Source organism: Crinia signifera, chromosome 5 (genome assembly GCF_055691185.1).
Source record: "Crinia signifera chromosome 5, ASM5569118v1, whole genome shotgun sequence".
Lineage (NCBI taxonomy): Eukaryota > Metazoa > Chordata > Amphibia > Anura > Myobatrachidae > Crinia > Crinia signifera.
The window spans coordinates 167,190,062-167,206,241 of NC_139221.1; the positions used below are offsets into that span (position 1 = coordinate 167,190,062).

A 16,180-nucleotide genomic window follows, 5' to 3' on the forward strand; every position below is an offset into this window, starting at 1 on the left:
AGGGTCTTGCCTGACGTCATTGAATGTAATGTAATGTACAGTACATGCATACTGTAAATACTGTAACACTTCTCCTGCACTGTATTGTACTGTACTGTATGTTTTAAGAAAAATGAAGTGCTGTAATGTACTGTACAATATTTTTGGTCAATGCTGTGTTTTGTCAATAAAGTACCGGTAGTCCTTGCAGGTGCTGAAGTACTGTAGCAGGCAGCGGCGGAGAGTTGAGTGCAGTGGTGGGTGTCAGGGTAGCGGCACTGCGGAGGTAGTAGGCGGCTTTGCGGCTGTGAGGGGAGTTGTAGCTTGGAGGTCGCGGCTGGAGAGGGTAGCAGGCATTGTGCGCACTCTGCAGAAGTGTGTCAGTGAGTAATGAGTACACCTGTGTGTCTGTGCTGTGACCTGGGAAGTGTGTCAGGGGGTGCGGGTGCATATACTGTACTACAGTATTTGGCTTTTGTGTGTGTGTGTGTGTAATGCTGGGGGGGGCGGGGTTCATTGGGGAGAGAGTGTGAGAGAGAGAGCAGGGGATATAGAGAGACAGTGGGAGAGAGAGCAGGGGATAGATGCACAAATATTAAGTACTGTAGCACTGAAATGTACAGTACAGTATTAAGGTGGACCGCAGCAGGAATCTCCGATCCCTGCTGCGATCCCCCCCTGCAGCACCGCCGGCCGCATCCCCCATAGGTTTCTATGGGGGATGCGAAGCTGCCCGATGTATCAGCCCCCCTTTCGGAGCCCTGTCCCTGCGCACAGCAGGTGATACAGTACATCCCGGTGATACTGTATGATCGCATTTTACAATGCGATCCTGGAGGTACTGTAATATTCCGCCCAGATCGCATTGTAAATGCGATCAATGATAAATGGGGGCCATAGAGAGACAGTGGGAGAGAGAGCAGGGGATAGGGAGACAGTGGGAGAGAGAACAGGGGATACTGTAGGTGTACAGTGTGAGAGAGAGCAGGGGATAGATGCACAGTGTGAGAGAGAGCATGGTATACTGTAGATGCACAGTGTGAGAGAGAGCAGGCGAGTGGGAGTACCTGTGTCTGTTGTGGTCCGCAGTTACTGTAGCTGCTAGGTATAGAGCCAGCCTTCTTCTTTGTGCTGCCAATGGAACCCGGGAGGAAGAAGATGACCACGGGAGAGGTGAAGGGGGAGGGTGCTTCCAGTGGAGCGTGAGCTTCAGCAGCCGGGGGGAGAGAGCAGCGTTGCCGCTGCTGCAGGTCGGCAGAGCCCATGCTCTGGGATGTGTGGCTGCGTGGAAGACCAGCGTGGATTAGTGCAGAGGCTGTCCGGCAGTGTGAAGGAGACCAGGGGAGATTATTGTGTTGGCTGTCCGGCTCCTGCTCACCTTGTAATTCACCGCAGTACTGTAATTCCATTAAGGGGGGGTGGGGGGGTGGGTAGAATGGGACTTGTTTTATAACTTCCCTGTCTCCAAATCTCTGCTGCTTTGCATGACCCCCACTGTGCCAGTGCCGGGGAGATGGCAAGTGACATGCTGCGCGCTGTGGTCGGCCTTCTGGCGGGCCAGGGATTGCCCTGGTGGCTCCGTTTCCATGGGCGGGGTGATCAACCCCCCCAAAAAAAGTAGTCTACTACTAAGATGGATAGTAACACAAATAAATAGCACTGCACATTTAAAACAAAATTCATTATTTATATATTTTTTACAATATAATCAAAGAGTTGATTTTCTGCCCCAATGAGTCTCCCGATTTCACTTCGTATGGCATCTGTGAAAATAAAAAAAAATGAACAGTTTTAGAACAATAATACAAGTTGAGTACTTTACAGTAAACATTATTACAGTGTTTATAAGCTCCTGCATTCAGCAAGGCACAAAAAGGCCAAGAGGAATCATGACTGGCAGATGGCCTGACGCCATGATGTTGCCAAGCAGAGGCTAAAGGCCCCCATGCACTATGAGATTTACTGTATCTTACTGTACCTGTAAAATTGCATCTGATTTCCCTTGAATTTCCCCGGCTGCTTCCCAGGAGGCCTACATACTGTACAGTACTGTACAATTTGACACTAGATGTGCCATTCTTTACATCCAATTTGCGTCAGATAAATCACATGTGATTTATCTGATGTAAATTTGGATGTGCCACTGAGACAATGCAGGTTAGCACCTAGCACACTGGCTAAAGCGTCTATGGGACATTGCAGGCTGGCACCAAGCACACTGGCTAAAGGCCCCCATACTGTACATTAGACCGACTTGTCCTAAGGACAATTCGGACCCAATTCTCCTGCGAGCTTCCCGGCAGCTCCCCGGGAGGCTCACAAACAATTTGGCCCTTGATGTGCAATTACAAAACCGGGGAGCTGCAGGGCGGTGAGGAGCAGTGGGGCGGGCAGCAGCGGTGCCGGTGAGGAGCAGGCATGGGGCAGCAGCGGTTCCTGTGAGGAGCAGTGGGGGCGGGCTGCGGCGGATCTCAAATGATCATCAGTGTGCACCGCCGCAGCGGCGGCTATTACAACTTTAAAATAATGTGTCGAATGACTGTCCAGCTTTTGATTGGCTGAGATAGAGCACTCTTAGCCAATCAGCGGCCTCCCTCTGGCGGAAGCTTATTGGCTGAGAGTGCTCTACTGTATCTCAGCCAATCAGAAGACGGACAGTCAATGGACACATTATTTTAAAGTTGTAATTGCCGCTGCTGCCTGCCCCCTGCACACAGCACACGTATCTCAGCCAATCAGAAGACGGACAGTCAATGGACACATTATTTTAAAGTTGTAATTGCCGCTGCTGCCTGCCCCCTGCACACAGCACACTGATGATCACCGCCGTGGCCGCACTGCTTCCCCACCGGCACACACACACCCCCCCGCCCCTTAAAGCGTCCCTGGGACAATGCAGACTGGCACCTAGCACACTGGGTACAGAGGGGCAGATGTACAGTATTAAAGATCGATATGAGGGAGAAGGGGTATCAGCGCACGTTATGTGCACTGATACCACATCTCCCCAATGTATTAAGGAGCCAGCATGCAGTAAATGACAGGGGCACTATGCGCCTCTGTCCATATCGGCGCTGCTATCTAAATGATAGCAGGCCAAATGTATGAACGGTCAGCACTGCTGACCATTCAGCCCGCTGCTGGTTTTGCGCCAGCAGCAGGCTGGCGTAGCCCTATCTCAACAGCAGGGACAGCGCTGTCCCTACTGTTGGCTCTGTGCTACAGTACTGTATGCTGGGGATCTTGCAATTAAAAAAAAAGGTTTAAAAATACCTGTACTGTACTGTAAGTTACAGTATTAAGAAGTATAAAACTGTACTGTACCTTGTTGGTCTTCATCCTCAGATGGTGCAGGAGTTGCTGTAAAAAAAAAAAAAGCACTGTCAGTTTACTACTAGTTTAAAACTAAACTTCTAATCTTCCATCCCCCAAACATACTACAGTACCCTTTTTCCCACTATCTCCATCAGCATTGGTGAAACCGAGATCACCTCCACCGACCAAACGCGCGGCCTTGGTGTCATCATTGACTCTTCCCTCTCTTTCACCCCCCACATTCGTGCTCTCTCCAAGTCTTGCCGTTTTAACCTACGCAACATCTCACGCATCAGACCATTCCTCTCCACTGACACGACCAAAATTCTCATTCACTCTCTTGTCATCTCCCGCCTTGACTACTGCAACATCCTTCTCTCTGGGTTACCTCGAACACGCCTTGCACCACTCCAATCCATTATTAACGCTGCTGCTAGGCTCATCTTCCTCTCCCGCCACTCTACCTCTGCCTCCTGGAACAACCTCCCGCCACCTACTGTATCAGGCTTTCTGATTCCCTTACCTCCTTCAAGCGCTCCCTCAAAACCCACTTTTTTCGACTAGCCTATCCCTCCTCCTAACCTCTTTTGATCCTCCTATCATGCCTCCGTTCCCATCTGTTCCTACAGTACTTACAGTACAGTATCCTATTGTTTTTCGTTCGTCCTCCTTTTACTGTAGTCTGTTAACTCTTATGAGTAGGGCCCTCCTTCCTCACGTACTCACCCTACCTCTTTACCTCACCTGTGCTCCTCTCCTGTTGTTCCCTTCATCTACTGTACTGTACTGTACTTCATTTCAACACCTACAGTACTTCTGAACTGATGCTGATTTTAGTTCTACCAGCTACAGTATACTGTACCCCTATTTACAGTATGCTGTAATTTTCAACACACCCTGTACAGTACGTTACCTTGTAATTTGTTTTTTTGTTTGCTACAGTACTGTATGTACGGCGCTGTGGACACTTTGTGGCGCCCAGGGGCGCTGGAACGTTTTTAGGTTGGGGGGGGGGGCAAGATATAATCTCATTTTGGCGCACCCTAAATTGCTATATGTTACCCCCGGGCACTATACACACTGGCAGCGGCATATACACGTGGGCATTATACACCGGGCAGCGGCATATACAGTACATGTGGCCAGAGACACCAGGACTGACATTAATCCAGGGGTTGTCATTTACTGTACTCGTAAAAAGTGGAAAAAGTGGCACTGTCACCTCCAAACAGATTTACTGTATGTGATTATGTCTGATTATGATAATCAGACATAATTACATAAACCTGTTTGGTTGTGAATCCAGGGGTAAATGACAACCCCTGGATCCAGGAGTCACTGGGGAAGGGAGGGTGAGAGGAGCAGCATTTACCTTTAAGTTTTAGTTGTGGCAGCACAGCGTGATGGCTGCTGCTGCGGCTGTTGTAGCATGCTCCCGCGGCTCCCGCCCATGCACTGATCCACGCGACCAGTCTCCCTCCCTACGGCCCGCATCACGCCCGCCAATCACTTTGGACGCATCACATCCACAGCCACTGTGATTGGCGGGCGCTGGTTCTCAACATCTCCCCGCAGAAGTCATCCATGTGGGCGGACGGCTGCGAATAGGAATCGGATTCTTGCTGAGGCGCTAAAGCAGCTGTGCGGGCGGGCGGCTGCGATTAATCAGTAATATAGGCGGACGGGCGGGAGGCTGGATCAAGCTTATTCAGCCCACCGCCCGCCCGCCTACTGTATATTACTGATTAATCAGCCGCCCGCACAGCTGCTTTAGCGCCTCAGTAATTTGGGGGGGGGCAAGCTGCCCGCTCGCCCCCCCCCTTCCGGCGCCACTGGTGGCGCCTAATAAATAAACGTACTGCTACTATTACTACTTACATGGTTGGGGAGGAGTTTGTTCATACTGCCAAGGTAGCCAAGGGGAATGCACTGTGGAAAAAGAAATGTTTGATCATTTTCTGTAACAATAGTAATACAGTACAGCATATTGTACAGTACATACGGTACATTACTGTACAGTACAGTACAAATACTTTACTGTACAGTACTGAACAATAGTGTCTCATACTGCAGCACATACAGTACTGTACACTAGTGTACTGTACAGTACTGTATGAACACCAATAAAGTCATAAGAATTGTCATAGTGGAGCACAACTTTCTGTGTACAGTAATGTACAGGTGGAGCAGCTCCCATTTCAGCTGCTCCTGGAGACAGAATCTCAGGACAGCTATCCATACTGTAGGCCAGTATTCAATGCAGCAGAAGCAGTTGCAGCAGTGAGTGTTGATGAATGAAGGCATTACACAAGTCAGGGGGCATTGTGCATTAGGTGATGGGGGGGGGGGGGGGGGTTGAATGCATACTGTAATTACTGTAGGCACTAAAGGGGGGCATTCTTCATACAGTATGGGTCATTCTGTACAGTATACAGAATGGCAATATTGAGGGAATTTTGTAGTGCACAGGTACAGTACAGTACTGTACAGTATACAGTATGGCTTTACAGGTGGACTCCACAACTCCCTCAATGCTCCACACCATTACTCCCACCTTCCCTCCCTGCTCCACACTACTACTCCTACCCTCCCTCCCTGCTCCGCACTATTACTCCCACCCTCCCTCCTGCTCTGCATTATTACTCCCTCCCTCCCTCCCTCCCTTCTCCACACTATTACTCCCCCCCCTGCTCCACACCACTACTATGCTTGATGGGGAAGGGGCCCCAGAGAGATCAATTTATGGGGCCCCAGGATTGCTGTTGCTGGCCATGAGTACAGTACTTACACCCTGGGGGAGTTCTGCTGGATGCAGGAGGAAGCGCTGCTGCCACCTCGCTTTCTTCCTCCGAGCGGCAGGAACAGTAGCTCCAATTTTCCTGGGGCTCCGGGGATGAACAGCTCCAGGTGTCCATACTGCAGGTGTCCATACTGTCCTCCTTTGGCACCTCTGGGTATTGCAGGTCTGTAAAAAAAATTGCACCAAAATTTGAGCTTGCTGATACAGTACAGTATACTAGGTAACAATAAATACAATAGGTAACAATAAAGTCTTGAGCGTAGAGGATACTGTATGCTGTACAGTAGAGAGGGGTGAAGAGAGACAGAGTGCCTAATTCAGAGGTGAGCACAAGCAGACACACTTGTACAGTATTTCTGCGCATGTGTAAGAGGGCATGGAAGGGAGGTGGGGTATATTAGCAGCACTTGCCTCCATAATACAGTATACTGTACTGTACTGTACTGGTAGAGATACAGTACCAGTGTTGCAAGTAAGGGGGTACGGCGTGGTACGGAGAAATATGTTGCAGGTACGCAGTACCACTTATTCCCTGACCCACTGTCAATTCTATTTTTATTGTACTGTAAGTCTAAATATACTGTAATGCATCCGCAGCCCGCCCACCCAGTGTTATGATTGGTGCTGTATGCAGCTACTGGCTACTGCTGATTTAGCCTGTCACACGGTGCCGACAGCATGAAGAGCAGGCTCCACAATTGTAAGTACAGTACAAGCTGCCCGGCTCTCCCCAAGCAAGAGCCAACCCACCCCCAGTCATTCCCTGTTTCTCATTCCCTGTCTCCCAATGCCATGCTACTATTGTCATTAATACCCCTTTTACACCAAGTGAGAAACCCAGGTTGGACACAGGTCAGTGTTGGTGTAAAAGGGGCCACCCTGGTCCAGTAACACTGGTTTCCTACCCAGGTCCTGACCGAAGTTAAACACTGGTTGGACCTGGGTCGTGGGTGGTGTAAATGGTCCCACCCCAGGTTCCACAGGGGAGCTCACATGGTTGATGCTGTACTTTTATACCGCTATGTGTCCTTGAGCACTGAATAAAACTTTTTGAACAAATATTTAACAAAATAAACAAACCGACATTTTTCAATGCTAACTTTTCATGTCTTTTTTATTTTATTTTTTTAATCAATGACGGAAGGTTGACTGGAAGTTTATCAGTCCTAAAATGGACATTTTTTAATGTCATCCAAAGGGAAAAGCAGGGCTGACCCGGGTTCAGTATAAATGGCGCAGACCTGGGTCCGACCTGGGACATAGTGCTGTGTAAATGGGGTATAAAGCTGGGTTCAACCCTGGAAACTCCTGTGTACAAAGATCAGGTCTAACCAAGGATTTTGGTTTAAAGTGGGTATAAGTCACTCCCCTAGCTTTGTGTGACCATGCCCCCTCATGACACATGGCCACGCCCATTTTTGGTGGAAGCTATCAGTACCACCAAGAAAAAAATTCTACTTGCACCACTGTACAATACTGTAACATCTGATGCAGCCCCATAGAGAGAAAAACTAACAAATATGTACTGTAAACAAAAACATGTACTGTACTTACTAGGTGGAGGGCTGATACGGCCTCTCCAGAGCTGTCTGGGAGCTCCCACTTGTTGAGGGGGTTGCTGGGCTGTTGGAAGACATGTCACCGCAATTAGCAAACGGCCAACGGCACGCCAGACACAAGCATTAGGTCGACATGGTCTAGGTCGACAGTCAAAAGGTCAACATGGGGTTTTTCACTGTTTTTTTTTATCCGAATGTCGACATACTGTACTGTAGTTTTAAGTGTCCATGCACTCGGCACACTATTTTATTCTCACACAATGCCCCAGTGCAGTGATGGCTAACCTTAACACTCCAGCTGTTGTTGAACTACAGTACACATCCCAGCATGCCCTGCATCAGTTTTAGCATGGCCAAATAGTAAAACTGTAGCAGGGCATGCTGGGATGTGTAGTTCATTAACAGCTGGAGTGTCAAGGTTAGCCATCATCTACAAGCATTAGGTCGACCACTGAAGGTTGACATGCATGAAGGTCGACATGACTGAAGGTCAACATGGGTTAGGGAGACATGGTCATTAGGAAAACTAAATTATTAGGTCGACATGGGTATGGTCAACATTCAAAAAGTTCACCATCGAGTTTTTCATTATTGTTGACTGAATGTCGACACAGTCAACATGGACACTAGAAAAGTGCATTGCGTCCCCTCAGCCTCGGCCAACGGCACGCCAACAAAAGACACAAGTTGGAAAGGAAGAAAAAATACACAAACTCAATAAACAAATGACAGGACTTACTGTCAGACGGAGCGGCTGAGGCGCTGGGGGCTGTAACGGCCCGCAAGGGCAGGGTGCCCTGGTCTTCAAGCGGAGGCACTATGTGAAGATGAGAAAAATGAGAAAGTGTGCTGTTTAAATAAAGTTACTGTACTCATTACTGGGTTTACAAAAATCAGTTTTAGCATGGCCAAATAGTAAAACTGTAGCAGGGCATGCTGGGATGTGTAGTTCATTAACAGCTGGAGTGTCAAGGTTAGCCATCACTGCCCTAGTGGATATTAGGGCATGAAATACCGCCTGTCGGCTCTTTAAACAGTGAAAAATCCTATGCCGACCTAATGACTTGTTGACCTTGCAGTATGTCGACCTAGTGGTGAGGCCCTAATGACTGTCGACCATCTTTAGGTCGACCAACTGAATGCTGCTGCAGGGGCAGAGGACTGGGGGGAGCACATGGGTGATGCTGCACTTTTATACCGCTACAGTATGTGCGCTTCATCACTGAATACTGTATAACTTTTTGACAAAATATTTTGCTAAATAAACCAACCAACATTTTTCAATGCTAACATTTCATGTCTTTTAATTTTTATTTAAATCATCGAGGGAAGGTTGGCTTCAGTTTCTCACAAATACAGTATCCTATAAACGACAATACATTAGTGGGGGTTGGTGGTGGAGAGCTTTAACACATAGAAATGCTAATGAGTTAGTGTACTTGGAGTGGGGAGGCTAATAGTGTGATTTTTCCTTTCACAGATACAAGATTCAAATGTAAATGTCCTTTTTAGACAATGCAGTCCAGGTTTATAGTGACCCTTAATCAAATTATCGGTCTGCACTTAACACTACAGAAAGGAGGGTGAACTGTCATCTCTAGTACAGTATGCAGCTTTGAAAAGGGGAATCCAGTCATCACATTTGAAGAAAACTTTCAGATTTTCACAAATACAGTATACAGGCCCTTAATCTGATCTAAGCGGTAACGGCCGCATGCGGCCGTTCCGCCGATGTTTTCGATCTGCGCATGTGCAGAGGGCACTCTGCGCATGTGCAGGCGAAATCGCCGCACAATTTTTTTTAACGCCGCAAAGGGGGTGGATAGGGGCGTGAGGGACTACTTAGCCTCATTTCCCTATGCATACGCCCCGCGTTTCATGGGCGTTCCCATGCAAACGCGGGGCGTACGCATGGTAATGAGGCTGTGACGCATGTGTTGGGGGCGGGCATCTGACATCGCCGGATGTCAGCTGCCCGGCCCCATACATGCTTTTACACGGACAAGTGTCCGTGAGGTCTATGGGTGCGGGAGCTGGTGACGTCACCGGCGCGCGCACACACTCGCGCAATGCATTCCTGGGACCGCTGGAGACCCTGGAGAAGATGCCGGAGGCCTGCTGTGGACGCCCGGGGACTTGGTAAGTATGAAAAGAGGGTTAGGGGTTGAAAAATAAAAAATAAAAAAAAATTCGAATGATTCCAAAAACCACGGTTTTTGGAATCATTCGGATAAGGGATGTCCGGATACCGGATACTCAACCTGTATACTGTACTGTAGTAGCAAACAAAGATGGGTCATAGGAAAGACAGACATTACTGTAGGTCTACAAGCATTAGGTCGACCACTGAAGGTTGACATGCATGAAGGTCGACATGACTGAAGGTCAACATGGGTTAGGGAGACATGGTCATTAGGAAAACTAAATTATTAGGTCGACATGGGTATGGTCAACATTCAAAAAGTTCACCATCGAGTTTTTCATTATTGTTGACTGAATGTCGACACAGTCAACATGGACACTAGAAAAGTGCATTGCGTCCCCTCAGCCTCGGCCAACGGCACGCCAACAAAAGACACAAGTTGGAAAGGAAGAAAAAATACACAAACTCAATAAACAAATGACAGGACTTACTGTCAGACGGAGCGGCTGAGGCGCTGGGGGCTGTAACGGCCCGCAAGGGCAGGGTGCCCTGGTCTTCCTCTAGGCTTGGCACTGTGGGGAAATGATAAAATGTGCTGTTAAAATACTGTAAAGTTATTATTCTTACTCTAAATGGGGAGGAGGGGGTGTTAAAAAAAAAAGCCGTGGACTGTTTTCAATAAAGTGCTGTGCCCACCACACTTGATAAAATAGACTCCACGTCAACGTGGATACTGGGGGTACTGTATGAACAGGTCGGGAGGACACTTACTGGCTGCCAAAGTTTGAGGGGACCTTCTTGGGGGTACCCTTTCCATCCTCCTCTGAAGTCCTGTGTAAAAATAATTACAGTACATTACAGTATACTGTACTGTAGTGTCCTTTGAAACATTAGTTCACACACACTACTGTGATCACTGAGGTTATGGTAGAGTATACAGTATTGCAGTACTGTATACTGTAGATAAATAATGTCTAGGTCAAAACGTCGTGCATCAGACGTACCGCACGCCTCCACTCCCACCCCCTTTGTGCACGAGACGCAGAGCTACAGTACCTGACGGGGACATTACGGTAATTGTGCAGGGCTCCCGTGGGGACACTACGCTGACTGTGCTAGGCTGCCGTTGGCCGATGCTGACAGCGTCGCCCAACGGCACGGCAAAAAACTACACAAGTTCAAACACACAAACACAAAACACAATAAAGAAATGACAGGACTTACTGCTTAGCATCGTGGCGATGCTTGAGGGGGGGCCTGTAGCATGCCCGCAGGGCAGGGTGCCCTGGTCTTCAATCGGAGTCACTGTGGGAAAATGTCAAAAATGAGAACAAGTAACTTACCGTACTCTTATTACTGTAAATGGGGCTGGGGTGGCTTTACAAAAAGGCGTGGACTGGATTTTATAAAGTGCTGCGCCCGCCATACTGTACTTTAGAAAATCCACTCTGCTCCACAGTGGATAGGACACATACCGCTGCGCATTCCCTGCTTACGGCTGCCCTGGATAGTGGTTGTTTCAAAAGGAGGCATTTGCCAGTGCAGTACCGGATGTAAACTAGTACTGCCAGTGGCAATTGCCTCCTTTTGTGCATCAGAGGCATTGGCGCAACGCTCCACCCCCACCCCCCTGACATGGACACAACGCTGACTACGCAGGGCTGCGCTAGGCTGCCATTGGCCCACGCTACCAGCGTGGGCCAATGGCACGCCAAGAGAAGACACAATTACTGTACAGTAGGAGAGAAAGAAAAAAAAAAACACAAACTCAATAAAGAAATGACAGGACTTACTCTCAGATGGAGCGGCTGAGGCGGTGGGGGCTGGAAGGGTGCCCTGGTCTGCAATCGGAGTCACTGTGGGAAAATGTCAAAAATGAGAACAAGGATGGATTGTACAGTATGGTCGACCGAAAGATTGTCGACAGTCATAAGGTCGACATACTGCAAGGTCGACAGGTGTCTAGGTCGACATGGGATAAGATCGACAGGTCATCAGGTCGACACAAGCATTAGGTCGACATGGTCTAGGTCGACAGTCAAAAAGTTCACCATTGAGTTTTTCATTATTGTTGACTGAATGTCGACACAGTCAACATGGACAATAGAAAAGTGCATTGCGTCCCCTCAGCCTCGGCCAAAGGCACGCCAAGAAAATACACAAGTTGGAAAGGAAGAAAAAATACACAAACTCAATAAAGAAATGACAGGACTTACTTTCAGACGGAGCGGCTGAGGCTGTAACGGCCCGCAAGGGCAGGGTGTCCTCCTCGCCTTCAAGCGGAGGCACTGTGTGAAGATGAGAAAAATGAGAAAGTGTGCTGTTTAAATAAAGTTACTGTACTCATTACTGGGTTTACAAAAAGGCGTGGACTGGATTTTATAAAGTGCTGCGGCCGCTATACAGTAGTGTACTTTATAAAATCAACTCCGCTCCAAAGTGGATAGGACCGCTGCGCTTGGTATGGTCGACCGAAAGATTGTCGACAGTCATAAGGTCGACATACTGCAAGGTCGACAGGTGTCTAGGTCGACATGGGATAAGATCGACAGGTCATCAGGTCGACACAAGCATTAGGTCGACATGGTCTAGGTCGACAGTCAAAAAGTTCACCATTGAGTTTTTCATTATTGTTGACTGAATGTCGACACAGTCAACATGGACAATAGAAAAGTGCATTGCGTCCCCTCAGCCTCGGCCAAAGGCACGCCAAGAAAATACACAAGTTGGAAAGGAAGAAAAAATACACAAACTCAATAAAGAAATGACAGGACTTACTTTCAGACGGAGCGGCTGAGGCTGTAATGGCCCGCAAGGGCAGGGTGTCCTCCTCGCCTTCAAGCGGAGGCACTGTGTGAAGATGAGAAAAATGAGAAAGTGTGCTGTTTAAATAAAGTTACTGTACTCATTACTGGGTTTACAAAAAGGCGTGGACTGGATTTTATAAAGTGCTGCGGCCGCTATACAGTAGTGTACTGTACTTTATAAAATCAACTCCGCTCCAAAGTGGATAGGACCGCTGCGCTTGGTATGGTCGACCGAAAGATTGTCGACAGTCATAAGGTCGACATACTGCAAGGTCGACAGGTGTCTAGGTCGACATGGGATAAGATCGACAGGTCATCAGGTCGACACAAGCATTAGGTCGACATGGTCTAGGTCGACAGTCAAAAAGTTCACCATTGAGTTTTTCATTATTGTTGACTGAATGTCGACACAGTCAACATGGACAATAGAAAAGTGCATTGCGTCCCCTCAGCCTCGGCCAAAGGCACGCCAAGAAAATACACAAGTTGGAAAGGAAGAAAAAATACACAAACTCAATAAAGAAATGACAGGACTTACTTTCAGACGGAGCGGCTGAGGCTGTAACGGCCCGCAAGGGCAGGGTGTCCTCCTCGCCTTCAAGCGGAGGCACTGTGTGAAGATGAGAAAAATGAGAAAGTGTGCTGTTTAAATAAAGTTACTGTACTCATTACTGGGTTTACAAAAAGGCGTGGACTGGATTTTATAAAGTGCTGCGGCCGCTATACAGTAGTGTACTGTACTTTATAAAATCAACTCCGCTCCAAAGTGGATAGGACCGCTGCGCTTGGTATGGTCGACCGAAAGATTGTCGACAGTCATAAGGTCGACATACTGCAAGGTCGACAGGTGTCTAGGTCGACATGGGATAAGATCGACAGGTCATCAGGTCGACACAAGCATTAGGTCGACATGGTCTAGGTGCAGTACCGGATGTACACTAGTACTGCCAGTGGCAATTGCCTCCTTTTGTGCATCAGAGGCCTTGGCGCAACGCTCCACCCCCACCCCCCTGAAGAAAAAATACACAAACTCAATAAAGAAATGACAGGACTTACTCTCAGATGGAGCGGCGCCGCTTGTTGAGGCGGTGGGGGCTGTATCGGCCTGCATTTCCCTCCTCCTCCTCCCATGAAGTCCTGTGTAAAAATAACATTTACAGTATACTGTAGTGTCCTTTCAAACATTAGTGCATTGGGTCAACACCACTAGGTCGACAGAAAGCAAGGTCGACATGGGTTTAGGTCGATTTTGGTCAAGGTCGACATTTCATTTGGTCAACACACCTACTATTACAGCATTCCCGCCAGACAATGGGCCTTATTCTGATCGGTGCAGATTTCTCCGCATGCGGTCATCCCGCCGATGGTCACTCTGCGCATGTGCAGGCGATTTCGCCGCACGTATTCTTTACACGCCGCACAGGGGGCGTAGAGGGGCGTGAGGTGCTACTTAGCCTCATTACCCTATGCATACGCCCCGCGTTTCATGGGCGTTCCCATGCAAATGCGGGGCGTATGCATGGTAATGAAGCCGTGACGCGTGTGTAGGGGGCGGGCATCTGACATCGCCGGATGTCAGCTGCCCGCCCCCATACATGATTTCACACGGACAAGTGTCCGTGTGGTCTTGGGTGGCGGGACCTGGTGGAGCGTGCGGCCCTGCATTCGATGTTCGGCGACCATCGAATGCAGGGGCTGCTCCCAAGACGGAGGAGGCGTATCCCCGTCCACTTTCATGCGGATCGCCACATATCCGCGTACGGACGGAGGTGGCGATCCGTATGGAAGGCGGGGATTCGCCTGCACGGTCGTGGCCGCATATTCTCATCGGGCCGCACCGATCAGAATAAGGCCCAATGTTTGTACCGTCATGTGATCAGGGACGTCATCACAGCTACTGTACATACTGTACTGTACTGTATACAGTAAGTCTGGCCACGCGTGAGAGCGCTACGCCGCTACGACGGTGGCACGGGGAGCTGGAGGGCTTGCACCAATACTAACCCTAATACAATGAGCCATGGGACGTGCAATCGCAGCTTGGCTCCGACATCTCCGCATCGCCATCTCCTGACGCTGCGACATACTGTACTGTACAATACTTGCGACAGTGTCCTACATGCGCCAAATACTGTATACTGTACAGCCAAATACAGTATACTGTACTGTACAGTACCTGTATACTGTAGTATTTTTTTAAAAATACAGTATATACAGTACCTGTATATACTGTACTGTGTGCTGCATTACCTAATACAGTACATTATTTGCTGATACAGTATGTCCTTAAAAATTGTGTTTCGGGGTAATTATTATCTGCAAATATTGGGGAAGATGTAGAACCGGCCCTTTGAGGGTGACCAAACTGCTGATGCGGCCCCGGATTAATTTGAGTTTGACACCCCTGCCCTAGTGGATGATAGGGCATGAAATACAGTTTCGCCTGTCAGCACATGGCGGATTCCAAAAACACTGGAATATACCATGTCGACCTTTTGAATGTTGACATACTGTAATGCTTGTGTCAATCTAATCACATGTCCACCTTGGCCCATGTCGACCTTCCTGACAGTCGACCTAATGACTGTAGACCTAAGTTCATTCTGACCGATGTCCCGATTACCTTTTTTCATAGTAAACCACCCCCACTACCAACGCCGACCCGAAGCGTGGCGAGCGCAGCGAGCCCACGAGGGGCGGCGTTACGTGTCCAACGACCTTTTCATAACCCCACTATCCACGTCGCCGTGGAGTTTAGAACAGAAAGTGTGGCGAGCGCAGCGAGCCACCGAGCCCAGCAAGCACCGCGAGGGGACACGGATATGTACCTGTACAGATAAACGCTTACCCACGCGGGCTTCACAGGTGTCCGCGTCCCCTTGCGTTTGTGTCTATCCAATTATCCATACCCGCTATAATAACAGTAAATACTGTACTACAGTACTAATGTACTTTAATTTTGTTAATGTCATGTACTGTACAGTACCTCTGCTCAGCTTGGCCCTCAATTTGGCCAGTTTATCTGGCTGCCTCCGAAGCAGGTCACTCCACCTCTTCTGCAGCGAGAGGATACTCCTATCCCTGTGCAGGACTTCCAAAATCTCCTCCTTTGCGCTCCTGTATGCGCTGTTCTTCTCTGCATTACTGGCCAAGGATTTGTCCACATGCCGCAGCAAAATCAGGAGCTCCGCATCACAGAAGTTTCTGTTTCTGTGCGCCATGTTGTCTACAGTATACTGTAATGGTGGCCGCCTTCCACGCATGTCACATGTCGACACAGGTCACATGTCAAACAAAAAACGGAAGCCCTCCACTAAAAACGGAAAAATTCGCAGTACAAATTCCACTTAACACGGAAAAATTCGCATAACAAACTTGCGCCGCATAAACGTAAACGCCTTACAGCCATCACAGATTACGGAAACCCTCCACTAAATATGGAAAAATTCGCAGAAGAAACTTGCGCCGCATAAACTATACATACTGTACAGTATTAATCGCAGGAATAATACTGTAGCAGCTGCAACGCACAATTTATTAAATTAAATTAATACAGTATGAGGCCTCCCATATACTG

The 16,180-nt window shown here is 48.5% G+C and overlaps 1 protein-coding gene across 1 annotated transcript; it reads right to left on the minus strand.

Moving 5' to 3' along the window:
* Positions 1 to 1,410: 1,410 nt before the first annotated feature.
* LOC146005754 (uncharacterized) lies at positions 1,411 to 15,824 on the minus strand. Its single transcript, XM_083145182.1, has 12 exons — positions 15,590 to 15,824; positions 12,013 to 12,084; positions 11,590 to 11,652; positions 11,021 to 11,101; positions 10,568 to 10,627; positions 10,288 to 10,368; positions 8,393 to 8,470; positions 7,649 to 7,717; positions 6,083 to 6,259; positions 5,173 to 5,223; positions 3,304 to 3,339; positions 1,411 to 1,742 (listed from the first exon to the last, which is right to left on the minus strand). Exons 1-12 carry the CDS (start codon positions 15,822 to 15,824, stop codon positions 1,666 to 1,668), a joined length of 1,080 nt encoding a protein of 359 aa, XP_083001308.1. The 3' UTR covers positions 1,411 to 1,665.
* Positions 15,825 to 16,180: the final 356 nt, after the last annotated feature.